The sequence below is a fragment of the Callorhinus ursinus genome, unplaced genomic scaffold (genome assembly GCF_003265705.2).
Source record: "Callorhinus ursinus isolate GAN/ISIS: 27379988/994484 unplaced genomic scaffold, GSC_fseal_2.0 scaffold46, whole genome shotgun sequence".
Taxonomy (NCBI): domain Eukaryota; kingdom Metazoa; phylum Chordata; class Mammalia; order Carnivora; family Otariidae; genus Callorhinus; species Callorhinus ursinus.
Genome location: NW_027397108.1, coordinates 10,835,404 through 10,852,765, shown reverse-complemented (window position 1 = coordinate 10,852,765; position 17,362 = coordinate 10,835,404). Strand labels below are relative to the sequence as shown.

The 17,362-nt window shown below is 63.1% G+C and overlaps 3 protein-coding genes across 10 annotated transcripts in view; 1 reads left to right on the top strand and 2 right to left on the bottom strand.

The window, feature by feature from the left end:
* The first annotated feature begins 819 nt into the window (after positions 1–819).
* Positions 820–8,964, top strand: CYBA (cytochrome b-245 alpha chain). The gene is made up of 6 exons (XM_025860376.2): positions 820–947; positions 5,557–5,626; positions 6,110–6,184; positions 6,386–6,469; positions 6,956–7,037; positions 8,696–8,964. The coding sequence occupies exons 1-6, from the start codon at positions 890–892 to the stop codon at positions 8,909–8,911; spliced, it is 585 nt and encodes a 194-aa protein (XP_025716161.1). The 5' UTR covers positions 820–889; the 3' UTR covers positions 8,912–8,964.
* Positions 8,965–10,431: 1,467 nt separating this feature from the next.
* IL17C (interleukin 17C) lies at positions 10,432–13,370 on the bottom strand. The gene is made up of 3 exons (XM_025860393.2): positions 13,356–13,370; positions 11,198–11,526; positions 10,432–10,798 (listed from the first exon to the last, which is right to left on the bottom strand). Exons 1-3 carry the CDS (start codon positions 13,368–13,370, stop codon positions 10,537–10,539), a joined length of 606 nt encoding a protein of 201 aa, XP_025716178.1. The 3' UTR covers positions 10,432–10,536.
* A 3,082-nt stretch (positions 13,371–16,452) lies between these two features.
* ZC3H18 (zinc finger CCCH-type containing 18) overlaps positions 16,453–17,362 on the bottom strand; it is a 60,689-nt gene continuing 59,779 nt past the window's right edge. For all 8 annotated transcript variants that reach the window (XM_073882386.1, XM_073882385.1, XM_073882388.1 and 5 more), the window contains one exon: positions 16,453–17,350. In XM_073882386.1, coding sequence (XP_073738487.1) covers positions 17,137–17,350 — 214 coding nt within the window. In that variant the 3' untranslated portion in view covers positions 16,453–17,136. The remainder of the gene's footprint in view (positions 17,351–17,362) is intronic.

Below are 17,362 nucleotides of genomic sequence, written 5' to 3'. Positions count from 1 at the left end.
GGGGTGTGGCGGTGGCCGTGGCCATGGCAGCTGCTGCTGAAGCACCTGCTGGGCTGTGATCCTGACGCGGAGGGTGGAGGGAGGTGACAAGGACGCACTCCTGCATTCTGGATTTCTCCAGAAGCTTGGCACATCCTGTCCTGCAGAGGAGTTAATCCTCTGAGCAGAGGGTTGCCTGCAGTTTGACCTCCGCCGCACCTGCCCCAGGCCACGGCCAGATGAGGAAGTGGGGGCTGGGCTTGCCACTGTCCCTCGTGGTGAGTACTGGCGCCTTGTTCCCTTGTGGGGCATCCATTGTGTGGCCGTGGTGAAGGTTCTAGGCCTTTAAAACCTTCTAGGAACCAGCCTGCCCACACCTCTTTTGGGAGAAACCCCTGTTGCTGCCTGTGGGATCCTTGGTCTGGAAGCTGAGCGTTCTGGGGTGCCTCTGCCCCCTTAGGCAGGTGCCTCCAAGTCGCAGCCTGATGCCCGTGTGACCCAGCCCTCCACGGATCGCCCTGGTCCGAATCAGCCCAGGCGATGCTTGGGAAGTGGAGCACAAATGGTGGCCTCCCGCTCCCGTGGCCGGAAGGAGCGGGGAGGAGGAAGTGGGCCGGGCCTGGGCCCGGAGGCGGTCTGGCTGGGCCTGCAGGGGACCCCGCCAGGGAGGGAGGCCGGGGGCCGACAGGCCCCCCCACGCTCGGTCCCGGCTCTCAAGGACAGCGGGGCGGCGACGGCCCCAGCGGGGTACCCGCCTGCCCGGCGGGGCGAGGCTTTCCGGGGGCGGGGCTGCCGCTGGGGGCGGGGCTGCCGCTGGGGGCGGGGCCGGTCGCTGGGGGCGGGGCGGGCGGCGGTACCGCGGGACGCAGTGTCGCAGGGATCCTGCCGAGCCGTGGTCGCCTCCGCCACCATGGGGCAGATCGAGTGGGCCATGTGGGCCAACGAGCAGGCACTGGCCTCCGGCCTGAGTGAGTGCGCGCCGAGACCTCGGGCTGCGGGCCGGGCCGGCGGGGGCGCCGAGACCTCGGGCTGCGGGCCGGGAAGTGGGGACTGAAGGCGGGGCTGAGGACCTGCAGCTGCGGGGCGGGCTCGGGGTGGGGGTGGGCTGCGGCCAGCCGAGCAGTCAGGGGCCTTATCCTGCAGAGGGGGTTCGGAGACCAATCCCCCGGCTCCTGCCAACCCCCCAGCTGTCCCCTCTACGCTCCCCCACCCCCGCCCGGACCTCTCCACCGAGAGAGGAAGTTGCAGCCTGGGAAGAGGCGTTTCGTCCTTGGTGGTTTCCGGGGGAGTCACTGCCCACCGGAGTTGGGTGCAACCAGCAAGTGGACGCCCGGGGCGGTGAGGGGTGGGGGCCTGCTGCCCGGGAGTGGGGGGGCTTCGCCCAGCGGTGGGGAGGGGCTCCCTCTCTTCCTGGGCCCTGGGTGGCAGGCGCTCTCCACGTGGGGCCCAGCCCTCAGTTGCACAGAAGGGCATCTGGGATTTCATAAGGTGGCTGGAAACACTCAGAGTGACCCGCGTTCAGCTCTGCTCCCAAAGAGACTGCTTCTGGGGAAGGGTGTCACCCTGCCACGCGTGCTCAAGAGCTCTGGTTAGGGAGCAGTGGGGTGTGTACCCCAGCTCAGTACTCACAAGCAGGAACCTCTCAGGACTGGGTGGGGTAAAAGCGGGCCCAGAGTCAAGAGGGGGCCCAGAGGCTCTGCCTGGCCCCCCTCCAGGGACCTGCCACTCCCAGGAAGGGCCTGTGCCCAGTGGGGAATGTGCAGACAGCCCAGCACCATTCCCCTGGGACCCCCCCCCCCCCGAGGCCTCCTGCCACCTGGGGAGGGAAGGTAGACAAAGTCTCCCCAGCCCCCACTGTTGGATCACAGTTTAGAATATGGGGTCTAGCGGTGTGTTGTATGTCCAGGCAGGTCACCCTTGCTTTGGGCATCTCGAGTGGCCAAGAACTCAGTGGGTTGGTCACATGGTGCTCCTCATTGTCCCCAGGCTGTGTCCACTGCAGACCAGCCTCCCAGGAAGTAGAGGGTTCTGGGCCCCGGAACCCCATTCTTTGACGGTCCACTGCGTGCAGGCCGGCCGTCCTGGCCTTGGCTACAGCCTGTGGTGCCTTGGGACCCACACTTCTCTCACGTCCGCTGCGCAGACGGTGAAGCCGGGGCCTGGGCTTAGCCCTCTTCATCATCAAGTCAAATAAGACCGTTTGTTAGAAGGTCCCCCAGAGCCCTGCTCTGGTTCCTCCCTTGCTGACTCTTCTCCTGGGTATAAACTGCAGCCTCCAGGGATGGCTCAGGCCTGATGAGACCTTAGCCACAGTCACACTCCACAGACTTTTCTATTGTGGGAAACCCCATCTGACCCGATCTTGGCACCTGCTGCTGAAAGCCTTCCTGGGGTTTTCCTGTACACACACCAAAAGCCAGATTCTGGCTGCTCTGGGCCCTGAGCCTCCAGCTCCCTGCCTTGCCGGGACTCATGCACAGGCTTCCTTTCTGTGCCCGGATTTCCTGAGCAGACCGCAGGGCCTTTGCTGAGCTGAAGCCTCTGTGGCTGGCTGACTTCTCCATTTGTTTCTCAGCTCAAGATGCCACCTGCTTGGAGGTGTCTTTCCAGAGCACCAGGTGGAGAGTAGCCCCAGACATTCAGTTACCTTCCCCCTCTTCTAGTTTTTTTTTTTTTTTAAGATTTTATTTATTTATTTGACAGAGATAGAGAGAGAGCACAAGTAGGCAGAATGGCAGGCAGAGGGAGAGGGAGAAGCAGGCTCTCTGCTGAGCGGGGAGCCGGACGTGGGGCTTGAGCCCAGGACCCCAGGATCAGGACCCGAGCCGAAGGCAGCCACTTAACCGACTGAGCCACCCAGGCGCCCCCTCTTCTAGTTTTGATGTTTATTTCTGCTCCGCCTAACGAGACCATGAGCCCCACAATAGCCGAGGCCTCATCTTTCCGTGGCGCTGCTGCATCCTGCATGTAGTAGGACTTTATCAGCGTTTGGTGGGCAGTGGAGCAGTCCTCCTGGCCTTCCTGGTGAGTCAGTGGTGTCTGCCCCCCTCCTGCTGAGGGTAGGCGGCAACACTGCAGCTCGGGATGGGGAAATCATGCACCAAACACAAGTGAGCTGGCTGAATGCAGAACACCGCCCTTCCCTCTTCTAGTTCCCCCAGATGCTGACCAGCCAACAAAAAAAGTTAATATGTACCAGAGTTCAGCACCACCGGTAGGAAATCTGCTAGCCGAAAAGCAGAGTGAGGTTTCAAGGTGGTGTATCTGGGCTGAAGGAAGGGGCTCAGGCTCTTACCTGGTGGGATGTGGGGGCCTCTGTGTGGAAACAGGCGAAGCTGGGCCGCATGGCTGGACCAGGCTGGGGAGGGCCACCTGCACAAGAAACAGAGTAGGAAATGGTCCCCTCCAAGGACGCTTGGGACCCGCAGCCAGGGCTGGGTTGAAGAAGTCTGGGACAAGGCAAAACCATGGGAACTCAGGCCTGTGCTGTGTGTGGGGAAGGGCCTAACGTCCCCTACCCTGCGCCAGACCAAGAGATTCCCATGCACTGGGCCCAGACCTGGAGAAACCCCAAAGCCCCCAGCAGAGGCAAACGTGAAAATTGTCTGCAAGGCCGTTTGCTCCCTGGGGCCGCAGGAAGCCGGACCCTGCCAACTGTCTGCTCCCCCCCACTCCCCGCCCCAGCCGCCCCGAGGAAGCACGCCGCCTGGGGTGGACCTGCTCACACCATGACAGCTAGAGCAGCCAAGCCGTCTGGAAGACCTGAGAACGTGAGCACACATTGATGCCTACCAGTATGTTCCAAACTGCTCCAGGAGCGAAAGGAGCAGAGAATTATACAGCAAAACAGGACAGTGCAAAAAGTGAACTAATGCAGAACGTCAAGGAAGAAAAGTCATTAAAGGTTAATGGATGAATTGAACATGCTATAAAGACAAGAGGATTCATGGGTTGGAAGATGGGGCTCGGGGAAACTCACAGCACGCAGCCCAGACACAGAGATGGGGTTATTAAAGAGAAGCCGAGCCCTGTGCAGGGGAGGGGGGCACCCTGTGGGCAGGAGTGGAGGGGAGAAACCTGCCCCGTGGACGGTGCGGGGCAGGGGAGACCCTCCCCGAGGGCAGCAGCAGGTGCAGAGGTGAGAGTCAGGGCTCTGTAGGGTGGATGCCGGGAGGCCATACGAACGGGTAATGGGTGAGCATTTTCCAGAGATGGAGAAATCTCAGACTGAAAGAAAGCAGAGTCCTTTACAGAATAAAGGAAAACAAATCCCTTTTTGGACACACAGTAATGAGATTAGAGACCATTAAAGAAAATCTTAAAATTTGCCAGAGGGGAAAAGTGGCTTGGCATCAGACTGACTGCAGATTTCTCTAGAGTAGCTGCCAGAAGGCAAGGGAACGAAATCTTAGGTGCAGAGAGGAAGGGTGGGGTCAGGACCCAGGCCGACTCCTCCGGCGGGCTGCTGCCAGGCCTGCCCGGGGGGACCCCCGAAGGGTGCCCATCAGCGGGGGGGCGCTGAGTCCAGCAGACGGGACTGGCCACGAGGCGGAGGAGGGGGCCTTCGGGAATAAGCACCGATGGTAAATAATTAATCAGTCATGGCGCCCGCGGCTTGGGGCCGAGGCTGAGGCGAAGCTGAAGTCCGCACGTGATCCAGGAAGAGAAAGTTGAGAACTTAGAGCTTGAGCCCCAAAGACGGGAGAGCAGGTCAGCGGTTGATAACTAAAGCAGAAGACCGCATGGGCGGCATGGATGGGCCGAGGCTGGGCACGAGGGTGCGGGGGGCTCGCGGGCTGAGGGGAGTCTTGACGTGGGTGAAGAGCATGTGGGGGAGCACCTCCCAAAGTCACCGAGCTCACGTAATTGTAGCTGGAGAAATTGCTGGAAGTTCTGGGGATGCTCACACGGGGGTGTGCCTGGACTTAGGACCTTAGACTTTTAGATGGCTACAATGGAACATTTCATGTTACAGATATTTTACCGCAATAAAAAAAAGTTGTAACAAAATAATTTCTGGGGAGAAAAGATCAGATGAGGCAGCACCCCGCAGGCTCGAAATAGCTGACATCCGGAAGGGCCTGGGAGTATCGGTACGTGACAGCTGGGGTCCAGGTGAGACAGTCGGACAAACGGGAGCACCGTGCGGCCGGGAGAGAGCCTCTGTCCACAGAAACACGGACAAATGATAATGTCATCTCGAAACACGGGAAGCAAACGCTCCAAATGGAGGCGTCCACAGAGACCTGCAGAGAGCGGGCCGCCAGGGTGAAGACCAGCCCCACCTGGCCTCCCCGGGCTCCGAGGCAGCTGCTGGGACGCAGACCCGGCTCCGCCCGCGCGCGAGCCGCTCCTTCAGCGCCTTGCCCGGCTCGCTGCCCAGCGCACGTGCTGCTTCCTAGGGCTCCCCCCCGCCTGTGTCCCCTGCACAGGCAAGCGTGTTGTCCCACTGCGGAGCATCTGTGGCCGACTGCTGGCCTCCCCGAGCGGGGGTGGAGCACACGGAGAGGGCTGGGTGGGGGCGCCTCCCCCGGGGGGTGGGGGCCTCCTGCTAACCTGCTTCCCCTCTGTCCACAGTCCTCATCATGGGGGGCATCGTGGCCACTGCCGGCCAGTTCACCAAGTGGTACTTTGGCGTGTACTCCATGTATCCTGCCAGGGTAGACCCTGGGACGGGGCGGGGGGGGGGGGGAGTGCTGCCCCGCCCAGGGTGGGGACGCGGCTGCCCCTGCGCCCACGGCACAGTTTCCCGGGGCCCGTTAGACCCCCTGCAGCCGTGCGGAAGGCAGGATAGGGCTCAGTCGCAGTGTGGGAAGCCAAGGCTGGGAGCAGGGGAGCGACTGGCCCTGAGGCAGGCCCTGAGGCCTCGGGAATTCTGGGGGTGCCCTCTGTGCCCCCCTTCTATCAGCTGTCCCCCTGGGCAGGCCTGGGATCTGTCCGGGAGTGGGCTGAACCCCTGTGGCCCAGCTGTGACAGGCCAGAGGGCAGGAGAGTGGCCAGACCTGTTGGAACCTGTTTCCCAGCTGTCTGACCTCCAGGACGCAGCTGCACCCCTCTGTTTTCTCGTCAGCAAAGGGGGCTCACCCTGGCCTCCAGGCTGAGCCCGGCTGTTCCTTAACGGCACGTTCAGTGGCGCAGGCGTGTTCGTCTGCCTGCTGGAGTACCCCCGGGGGAAGAGGAGAAAGGGATCCACCATGGAGAGATGGTGAGTTCCCCCACCTCTGCCTGGGGGCCGAGGACACTCCTTCTCACGCTGCAGACGCCCTCCTGGGCAAACAGGCCAGAGCCCGCCCAGCCGCCATGGCCCTTCGGTCTCTGGGAGCGAAGAAGCCGGGGTGCTCTGCGGGGGGTTCGGGTGGGGGCTGCTGAGTAGTATACAGTCTGTCTTCTCTCTCCCTCTGCCTAGTGGACAGAAGTATATGACCAAAGTGCTGAAGCTGTTCGGGCCTCTCACCAGGAACTACTACATCCGGGCCTTCCTGCACCTTGGGTGAGCCCCCTGCCCCCCCGCCGCGGCCTGCTGAGGACCAGGGCAGCCTGGGCATAAACCCTCCCCACCGCCTGGATCAAGTCAGCCCCATCCCCGCGCAGATATGCTTCCAGACCTGCTCTGTCCCCTCGTGCTGCGTTATGGCTCCCGGCAACGCTGGGAGCCGAATCAGGAGTAGTCGGGGAGGGGCGGGGTCATGAGGCTCACCCGGGCGGCCCTGCTCCCTGCCGGGGCACACGCCTGCCGGTTCCTGCCAGGCAGGCCGCAACGCCCATGGGCCTCGGCGGCCGTGCGAGCTCCCTCCTGGCGCGGTGGGTGGGGGCCAAGCGCCAGCACCCCAAGAGTTGTTAAGGTTCAAATAAAAGCAAAGAGGACAGCTCCAAGGGCCCAAGTATGGAAGCCCAACCTTTCGCAGGACTGGGTGTGTCCTCCAGCCGGGGTCCCGGGGCCGCAGACCCCTCCTGACCGCCCTGCCCCCCTCCCCAGGCTGTCAGTACCTGCTGGCTTCCTGCTTGCCACCATCCTGGGGACAGCCTGCCTGGCCATCGCGAGCAGCATCTATCTGCTGGTGAGTGGTACCCTCGGTGACTAGCCCCAAGGGCCCTTGCCACCTCCGTCCCCAAAGCCAGCTCTGCAGCCTTTGTCCTTCGCTCGTGCTGTGATGGGATCGGTGACTCCGTGGACACCATTCGCCGCATGTGTAAAGTGTGCTAACTCCTTTATCTGAGCCTCGCCCTGCTTTGCAGACCAAGCAGTGGGAAGTCAGAGAGGTGACATGGCTGGCCCAGGGTCACACGGCCAGCTGAGGCCCAACCGGTGGGGACCCGTTTGGTATACTTTTTTATCTAACCCATTCTTGCTAACTTGGGGTGCTGTTGGGAGCACTTCCTGGGGAGCACGTTCACAGTACAGATGCCACGTGAATGTTTTCCAAAGCTGCCCCATTGGGCCTGCCCGGAGTTGGGACACATGCAAAGGTCCTGCGGTAAAGATGCACGTCACCCAGTCTTCACAGAAAGGCCGGCAGACTTGGGGAAGGATGGCAAGGGTGGAAGTCTCGGGCACAGGTTTTGGGCCAGATGCTCGCGCTTCTCTTGCGCTGGATGTTCATCCTTCCATTTGTGCGTGTTCTTAAAGGGGCGGCGTGTTGTCTGTGCTCTGAATGCCCACGGGCCCAGCCGTTTCACTCTTTGGGGACCCACCTGCCGGTCCCCCAACGGGAGCCCTTCCTGTCTGTTCGCTCGGCGGCCTCCTGTGTGTGGTCGCGAGGTGCCGGGGGGCGGGGTGCCTCGCCTGCATCCGGCCCCTGCACCCTCCGACTGTCCACCTCCCACCTAAGGCTGGCCGGCCTGCTGGGTCCCACTTGCTTCCCTCCGCCTGCGTGTCTGAGCTTTCTCTTAGAACTGCCCATCTTTCGAGGGGGCTTTTGTCTTTTCCTTATTAACTTGAAGGAATCTCGTGTATATTTTCACTGTGAACGTTCTGTGAGTGAATTTCAGACCCTGAAGATTTTCTCTGCCTCAGTGAGGTGTCTGTCAGCTTTGTGTGTGAGATCCTTCCCTGGGCGGAACAGAAGTTTGTCTGTTTGCCCCCTGGTTGGTGCCTTTTACAGATGCCGCTTTCTGCCCGTAAAAGCCGCGTCTCTCTGCACCCTCTTGGGTCCACTGTATAGATTCTCCTCTTCAGGGTAGATGTACTACTATTTAAGTTAGGAGGTCGGACCACAAATGTTCATTTTATTCTTCTGCTTCATAAGTGACATGACGTCACACTTTTTTATCAAGGATTGTGGGGTACAGATGAAAAGCACACGTTCCCAAGCCCTCCCAGCCCGCTGAGGGCTCTGCATCCAGCGAGACCCCGTTCTCTTCCCCAGCCTGCTATGGCGGGTGCCCCCAGGGAGGTCCCCTGCCCTCCCTGGCTGCCCCTGTGGGCCACTCCCACCCTGTGGTCTCACGTCCTGTGTCCCAGCCTTAGTCCCTGGGGCGGGGGGGGAGATCGGACGGGGGGAGGCCTGGTCTTGGAGCATGCACCTCAAGGGCCTCCAGGTTGCCCTCCCCCCACTGTGGGGTCCTGCCCGGAGAGTGAAGCAGCTGGGTCTGGGGTCCTGGCTGTCACTCCGGAATTAGTGGGTTCAGACGTGGGTCCTGCCTGGTTCCCAGGGGCTGGGGGCTGAGTTGGCCTCTGGGAGGCCCTATCCATCCACAGCCCCTCCATACCCTGCAGGCGGCCGTCCGCGGAGAGCAGTGGATCCCCATCGAGCCCAAGCCCAAGGAGCGGCCGCAGGTGGGGGCCACCATCAAGCAGCCTCCCAGCAACCCCCCACCCCGGCCCCCAGCCGAGGCCCGAAAGAAGCCCAGCGAGGAGGAGGCAGCAGGTGCAGTGGGCGTTTCTGGTGGCCCCCAGGAGAACCCGGTCCCGGTGATCGACGAGGTCGTGTGACCCCCGTCTCCAGCTGTCCGCCATGTAGCCCCCAAAATAAACCAAAGAGAGCAGCCTCCTGACTCTCCGTGTGCACCCCACTCCCAATCCGGGTCCTCTTTCAGCATAAATTCCGGACGGGCCACTTCTCGCACTATTTGCCTCCCCACCTGCCCATACCGAAGGGCCACTGCCAAACCGCCAGGCTCCCACAGCCCAGGACGGACACCACCCGCGCCACGCCGGTCACTGCCGCCGCAGGGATGCCTCTGGCCCGTGGCTTCTGGGCCTCCCGGACCCTCGGTTTGGAAGTGCAGCCCCTCCCCCTCCCCGTGCCCAGCCGGCCGTCATTCCTTCACCAACAGACGGTGTTGCCGCTGGTTCTGTGGTGTCCGTGGCCCGTGGGGCTCTGCCCTCAGAGCCAGCCACATGGTGGAAACTCAGTCACGTGCTGATGAAAGTGTCCTTCGGACCCCAGACAGAGGTCACTCCTCCCCCCTTCCCAGGCGCTTGTTTGCACACAGTAGGCCTTCATCAGGGGTGGAAATGGCTGGTCAGGTAGGGAGGTGCTGAAAACTGTCCTTAGATGGGCCGGGGAAACTGAGTCTCCAAAGGGGGGGGGTCATTGCCTCGCTGGAAGTGCACAGGCTCTGATCCCGGCCATTCTGCAGGCCGGGTCCAGAGGCTGGGGTGCCGGGCAGGCCAGGTGAGTGCTGGTGGGCAGAAGCCCCCAGGGCATCCAGGCAGCGAGACGGAGACCGGCCTTCGGATTGGCCTGGGTGTCTGGTGGGGCTGGAAGGGACACACAGACACTTGGAGGGGGCTGCGCAGTCACGTCCCCCCGAGCCGACGCCCCCAGCCGTGGGGAAGCAGGGTAGGTCCCCTTGCTGGAGGAGGGCCTGCCCGCATCCTGGCCAGACCGGGAGCCCAGCCATTCTGCGGGTGCCAGGGCCAGGGGTGTCGACAGGTGAAACCGGCCAGGGCATGCAGGGCACACACGTCTCGCACACTGGCTGCCCTTGGGGTTCACGCACAGACATTTCTGGAAGGACGCAGAAGCTAGGGCCAGTGGCCGCCCCTGCAGGACCGGCTGGGTGTCAAGGCCAGGCAGGGGTGAGGGTGAGGAGGGTGCCTTCAGCCACTGCCCTCTGCCGGCCGACGCTGTGCCCTGGGGGCATTTGTCAATTAAACAACACATTTTACACTTAAAATAAATAGGTGTTTTAGAAATACAGGGGTACTTGTTCCTGGGGGGCTGCAGGGAAGAGGAAGCTTGGGGGCCGGGACCAGCCTGAGGCCCGTGAGCGAGTGAGGGCAGCCCGGGGAACCACAGACGCGGAGGGGACGTCGGAACACCTTTCGTTGAAGACGTTCTAGAATAAAACGATTCCTTCTATCCCAACTGTCTGTGCAGAAAGGGTAGACCGAGTCTCGAGGTGGGTGCCCCCACAGGCCCCAGGGACACCGCTCTGCCCTTGCTTGGTCTCCACCGCCATTCCTCAGCCCCGAGGCCTGCAGCCTCGGGACCTGCCCGGGGACCCCAGGGGGCAAATAAATAACCAATAAATACACATAAATAGGAGGGGTCCTCTTCGTAGAGACGCCGACCGTCCAGCGTGTCCAGCGAAGACGGCCAAGGCCGCTGGTCACTGTGCCGACCTGGGCAGGACGCAGGTGCAGCCGACGGGCACGCGGATGAACTCGGCGTGGAAGGAGAAGGCCCCGGGTGTGGGCACCCGCGAGGCGTCCCGCGAGCAGGGCCGGCGGCGGAACACCAGCAGGCTCTGCAGCAGCGGCACGGAGTTGAGCGCGGCCGTCTCCCGGCCCGTCTTGGCGCTGATGCAGCCCCTGCACAGGCACTGGGCGAAGGCCAGCTTCTGCGGGTAGCGGCTCTCGTCGGTGTCCACGCTGCAGGGACAGACGGGGTGAGGCCCCTGCCCACAGCCCCCTGGCTGCCCCTCGTGCTCAGGGTGCTCCTCGCCCACATGAGCCGAGGCTGCGGGGCCGGTGGCACGGGGCCCCCACTAGTGAGGCTCATCGTGCCCCCCACGGCCCCCCAGAGAGTTCCCCCCCCACCCCGACACCGGGCCCAGCCACCCCTGCAGGGGCTCAAGTGTGGACCTCAGAATTGTCCCCGGGGAATCCTGGGGAGGGAGCCAGGCTGCAATCTTGCAGACGGTGGGGGGGGGGGGGGGGATGGCCCATCTAGCGGGGGAGGGGGGAGACCCTGAGGCTCAGAGAGGGGAGGGAACGGCCCCACCCCCCAGAGCAGGGACCCCTGTCCCTGGGGAGTCCTGCAGCCCTCACCGGTATCTCCAGGGCGAGATGGAGCGCTGGTGGATGTCGGCTTCCAATACCGCCTCAGGCCGCAGCACCGGGCACTGGGTCCCAGCCGGGGGCTCGTCATGCCGCCTTCTGCGGCCCCCCGCCTCCAGGCTGGCCACCAGGGCTACAGGCAGAGCCTGCTCCCACTTGGCAGCTCGAGCCAGCAGGTGTGGTGGGGCCTGGCCGAGGGGCAGCTCCTCGGCCGAGTAGCAGCGTGGGGTCCCGTGGGGGTGGGGCCCCCCCCAGAGCGGGGGGCCATGGCGGGCCAGGCTGGCGGGCAGCCAGAGCAGAAGCAAGAGGCCGGGTAGGAGCTGGTGGACAGGCATTGGGTGGTCAGGTCAGGGAGTGCCCAGGGAAGGGGGCACCTCCCTGACCTCCCAGCTTGCCCTATTTCCCGTGGAACGATGGGGTGCGGCCCTCCCTCTACAGCTGGGGAAACTGAGGCCCAGAGGGAAACTTGACCCTCAGCCCAAGCTCCCCAGAGCACCAGAGCTCCTGGGCCCTGGCTCTCTCCTGTCCCCAGATTTGGGGGGCTTCCTGAACCCCGTGCCAACCCCCTCTGCTTGGGAGCCGGCGGCACGGGGCAGGCGGGGGCGTGGGGAGAGGCAGCGGCTCACCAGGCTCATCATCGCAGCAGGGGCGCTGGGCTTGGAGAGACAGGTGCACCTGGCTGCGGGCCTGGAGGCTGCGGACCTGGAGGCTGCCCGGCTCCAGGTGCCCTTTATACCTCCAGCCACACCTGGGGAAAATCCGGAGCAGCTTCCTCCTGGGGAAGTGCCCGGCTGCGCTGCTTCCTCCTCCCCTCCCGGTGGGTCCCCGGCCCCTCCTCCCGCCCCGGGGCGGGCCATGCCCACCCCCACTCCTCTGCTCCCCCCCCCACACACACACCCAGAGGGACCCTGTCCCAGGCTGCCGCCTTGCAAACGGAGCCAGGGAGCCCACGGCTTCTTAGGACGGGGAAGTTCCCGCTGCTTGGCGCGATGAGTGGGGCGCTGGGGCAGCGTGCTCGTCCACAGGGCTGCGTGGAACTCCTCCAGGGCTGGTTCCCCAGCTTGTGGACACGCACTTGGTCCCGTTTTTCATCTGAGATAGTCCAGGAGGGGCCCCGTGTCTGTCTGCCTGCAGCTGCGCAGGTGGGAGAGAGTCCGGAAGAGGCTCCGGGAGCCGGGGGCCGGCCAGTGTCTTCAGGTTCTGGGCTGGGTTTCTGCGGATTCACTCAACAAATCCTCACCCTAGAAGCCAGAGATGTGGGTGAGAACGCCTTGGAAACTTTAAAGTGCCTGCACCCCAAGAAGCTGTATTTGAGGAGGCCCCTCTCAGGGCTGCAGGGGGGCTGCAGGGGGCTGAGGGGCGACGGTCCAGGCACTTTGGTTGTCCTGAAAGGGACAGTCGGAGGCCATCTGGCGGAGCTCTGGACGCCGCTCCCTGGGTCCCCTGGCCACCCCTAAGACACAGGGCCCTGTGTGTCCCCGGTCTCTCCTATCAGAGGCTAAAGCATCCCCCAGCTGATGAGGGTCGGAGGGCAGGGCAGTGACCGGATACGCACCATTCCCTAAGTCTCCAGGGACACGAAGGCCCCCTGGGGGAGCAGGGCTGTCCCAGGTGTGACTCTGGGCAGGGACCTGCCCTCCTGGCCTTGCAGGTGTCTGCACCTGCAAGTGGGCTGTCCTGTGCCCCTCTCCCTCCTGGGGAGCAGGAGAGGGTTAGGGGATAGCCTGTCCCTCGCTGGCCTGGAGGAAATGCTCCTTCCCAACAGTTGGATGGATAGATGCGTTGAGTCCCCAGAGCTGCTCCTGCCTACAACGCCCCGGTCCCTGGTCGTCAGCCCTCTGCTTGCATACCTCCTGCAATGGGGAGATCCCCACCCCCTGCATTCGTTCGCTAGGGCTGCTATCACTAAGTACTACACACTGAGGACACCACAGTTCTGGAGGCCAGAGTCTGAAATCAAATTGTGGGCAGGGTCCGTTCCTTCTGGGGTCTCCGAGGGAGGACCGTTCCCACCTCTTGCCGCTTCCGGGGGCTGCTGGTGATTCTGAGCCCCCTGGCTTGTGGCCACGCTGCTGCGACCCCTGCCTGTCTTCACGGGGCCTCTGCCCGTGTCTGTCTCCCCTGCTCTGTGTTTCCTAAGGACACTCACCTCATTCAGAACCATCTCAAGATCTTTACCTTAATTACATCTGCCAAGACCCTTCATTTCTTCACAGGGACTGGGGCCAGACCTTTGATGTATTTTGGGGGCTACACAGTTGAGCCCAGGACCCCCTCCCCAGCGCAGATGCTGGAGGTCCAGGAAGCCCCTCCCGAGGCCGGGCTGACCCCCGCCTCCCTGTCTCGGGAGAGTGAGTTCCAGTCTCTCCTGTGTCCCCCCAGAAGGCAGTGTGAGCCCCTTGAGGGCAGGGGCGGCGGTGTGGTGGCACCAAGCTGGTCCACAAATACGCTGTAACGAGGGGAAGAAGGACGAGCCTGGCTCCCCAGGGAGTAAAACGGCGTGACAGGGCCCCAGTTGCGGGGTGCTGGCAGGTGAACCCCAGCCTGGAGGCCGAGGGAGCGAGATGCCCGCTGTGCAGTGGTCTTGCCTTCTTTCTGGGGGGGGGGGGTCTGGCCGCACACGCACACAGGTGTTATTTATGAAACGAAACGGCTGTAAAGGGTCACTTCTGCTGTGGCTGCCTGACGGGTCCCTCCCCACGGGGGCGCGGCTGGAGGCACTGGGCAAGCACGGCGGCCCCCTGCCCATGCCAGCCCCCCACGGTGCGGGGGGGAGTTTCCGCCTTTTCTGTGCCTTTCCACGGGTGGGCACCGCGCTCGGCAGAGTAACCCTGGGACCAGGCTGAGCGCCCATTCTGCTTCCCGGCACCACCGCCCCTCGCGGCTCCACGTGGTCCTGACAGCGGTCCCCAGGGGGTTGGGGTGGGGGGAGAACTGGCCCAGCAGACCAGGGGCAGGGCCCGGGGGTCGGGGGTCTCGGCGGGCGGTGCCAAGGCCGGAAGGATGCAGGGCGGGGGCCCAGGTGGCACCTCATTCCTGCGGGCGGCTGAGGCAAGCACAGAAGTCCCGGGTTGGGCAAGACTGGAAAGGCGCTGCCAGAGGAAGGCTGGAGGGAGTCCCGGAGGCGGTGTCCGGGAAGGCCCCGCCCTCAAACCATGCCCCTTGGACCATGCGCCTGCCTCCCTCAGCGTCCTGCTGAGTGAGGCGGCCTGCAGCCCTGGGTAGACGGGTGACAACTGTCCCTGGGGGGAGCCGGGCAGCTGGGCGCGTGGGGGAGGGGGGGAGGCCCAGGAGCCCTGCCGGGTGCTGTGAGTGACCAAAGAGAAACCCACAGAAATTTCACTTTCACCAAACGAGCTGCCGCGTTAGCCTGACGTGTTCACTCATGACGTTGGAGATTGTATCTCACATTTGAGTGACAAGAATTACAAAATAAAAAACCCTCGTTTTGTTTCTTTTTATCCACTCAAGAGAGAGGGAGGCCGCCGTGGGGGCTGGGGGGCGTCAGCAGGAGCCAGGTGGTTGGGGAAGGAGTGTGGGAAGGCCTGAGGGATGGGGTGGGCTGGCCTGAGCTGCCAGAGTTAGCGTGAGGAGTTGTCAGGTCAGAGTTCCAGAAAACGGGGAAACAGCATGTGCAAAGGACCTGGGGTGGGAGAATGGCAAGCAGGTGGGGGTGGGGTGGCTCAGCATGTGTCACGTGGCAGGGCTGCTCAAGCTGTGAAGACTGGACCTGGACACGGGGGGCAGTCTAGCGGACAGACACGGAACTGGAGGGACGGCCCTTAATTTTCCCCACTATTTGCATGTTAACCACAGTCAGGATCTCAGCCATCATGTTCCCTAGAGCGCCAACATGCCTGAGGATCCATTACATAATAGAGGGTTTCCTTTTTCCAGATGTCTGGCACGGAATGTTCTTTCCACGAATGTTCTTTCCACCAGACTGGGCAGGGGGAGGGTTGGCTCCGGCTGTGGCCCTTACCCCTCCCTGGACAGGTACTACTGAGTCTGGCCCAGAGGAGCCATGAGCCCAGAAGGCTCATGCTCGTTTAAACTGGGCTGGGGTTGAGGGGACCCAGGGCCGTGGTTCCAGCCTCGGTGTCAGAGGCCCGGGCCAGGTCAGTGGGGCAAGGGGAGCTATGTGCAGACAGGGACATGTGGTGGGCTCACCTGCGGGCTCCCAGCTGGCTTGTGGGGTGCAGCGGCCCCGGGGGTACAGAGCACATGGGATCGGGCTGGCCCCCAACCTGCCCTGGGTTCTGGCTTTGTGTCCTCGAAGGCCACCCACTCAGAATGGGAGTTCCCTTTGTACCCGGCTTGACGGCAGATCAGATAAGCCTTGAAAACCTGCTGGGACACAGGATTGAGGCCACCGTGGCGCAGGAGGACTCACACAACCCGCAGGACGTGGAGGCAACACGAAACACCATCCACGGAACGCTGACCTGGCTCACCCCCAGGCCCCCAAGCTCTAACCGCCACCCCGGCTCTGGGCAGAGCCTGAGGGCAGCTCAGCGGGTCCCACCGGCAGGGGACAGGCCCCGGGGCTGCTGCCTTCTGAACCGGTCCCTGCGGCCCTCCCCAGACCTGGGGGCAGCAGCACACACCCCAGGGGGTGTCTGGTTTTAAAGCAATCTGAGCGCGTAGGGGTGCTGACCCCGCCCACCCCAGACCACGTGGGGGCGCTCGGAGGCCTCGGTGCTCCTCAGCGAGCTCACTCCCCCAAGAAGGGCCGCGGCAAGCACCAGGGTTCTCAGCGGTGATCTTGGCGGCGGTGGGGCTCTCCGCGGGGGCTGCAGCGGGCAGCAGGGCGGCTCCGCTCGGACCCCCTCATGGCAGCACGGCCACAGGGTGGTCCTGGGCCCAGGATTTGTCAAGCCTGCGTGCACGCACACGGGGGAGCCCGTGTACACACCAGCTTTGGGGCCGGGGGCCGGCCTAGCCCGACGACCATGCTTCCTGGCCTCTCCGCTCGGGCACCCATTTCGGGGAAAGCAGGTCACCGGCGCGAGCAGGAGGTGCTCCCGTGTTCAGGACGCCCCGCCAGGCCCAGGGTCACCACGACGACACAAGGTGCCCTGCCCACGGGGGCCGGGGGGGGGCACAGCCCCTGCGCCGGCAGCGCCAAGGGCATCTCATCAGGGCCTCCAGGAGCCCTGCAGCACCCTCAGCCTCCGTCAGCCGGGGCTGCCAGCACACCAGGCGGGCCCAGGCCCACGGAATCACCACCACCAGGGCAAGATGGCTGCTTATCAAAATACTTTATTTTAGGAGATCCCTCAAAAAAAGACCCTCCACATTACACAGACGCCCAACAACACCCTCAGCCTTTTTTTTTTTTTTTGGTCTTTTTCTGTATTTTTTTTTTCCTTTTTAAATCAACTAAAACAATCTGATGCTTAAAATAAAAGACAGGAAATATTTCCCAATCGGACTTCAGTCAAGAATATATATCTATTTTTTGACCCTGGGGCCGGGCAGGGGTGGGGAGGCGGCTGCTCAGGAGCATGGGGCGCTCCCGGGCCGGGAAGGAGCGCGTGCGGAGGCCAGGACGCAGGGCAGGCTGGCTGGCAGCGGGGAGGAAAGGCGGGCAGGCGGAACTGGGCACCCGGGGCTGATCATTTACATAAAACTGGTGCCGCGTCCTCGCTCCTGCCGCCGGCCGGCCTGCCTGCCTGTCTGGCGGGACTTCTGCTCTGGGATGGGGCTGGTTCAGTCTGGTCTGGTCGGGAGGAGATTGGGATTCAACATCATCTTCATCGTGTGTGGCTTCTTTTCCAGCTGAGAAACTTTTTTTTTCTTTTTTAATTTTTAAAAAGATTCACAGCCAAAATAAGACATTAACTTCAAAATCCAAGACGGCTGTGCTCACGCTAGTTATAAAAACACGAGAGTCTCTCACTGCGGCGGGGGCCGGGCCCGTGGGGCCCCTACACCTTCCCGGGGATCTTGGCCCGCTTGCGCGCGATGGCGTCCTCCACGGCTTTGAGCTGCTTCAGGAGCTCCTCGCGCCGCGACAGTGTGCTGGCCTTCCCTGATTTGGTGCCGCCGGAGATGGTGCTGGCAGTGCCGGCCTCCGAGGCTTTGCCGGGCACACTTGTGACCTTACTGGAACTCTTGGACTGGGGAGACAACTGGCGTTTCCTGTGGGGGGGA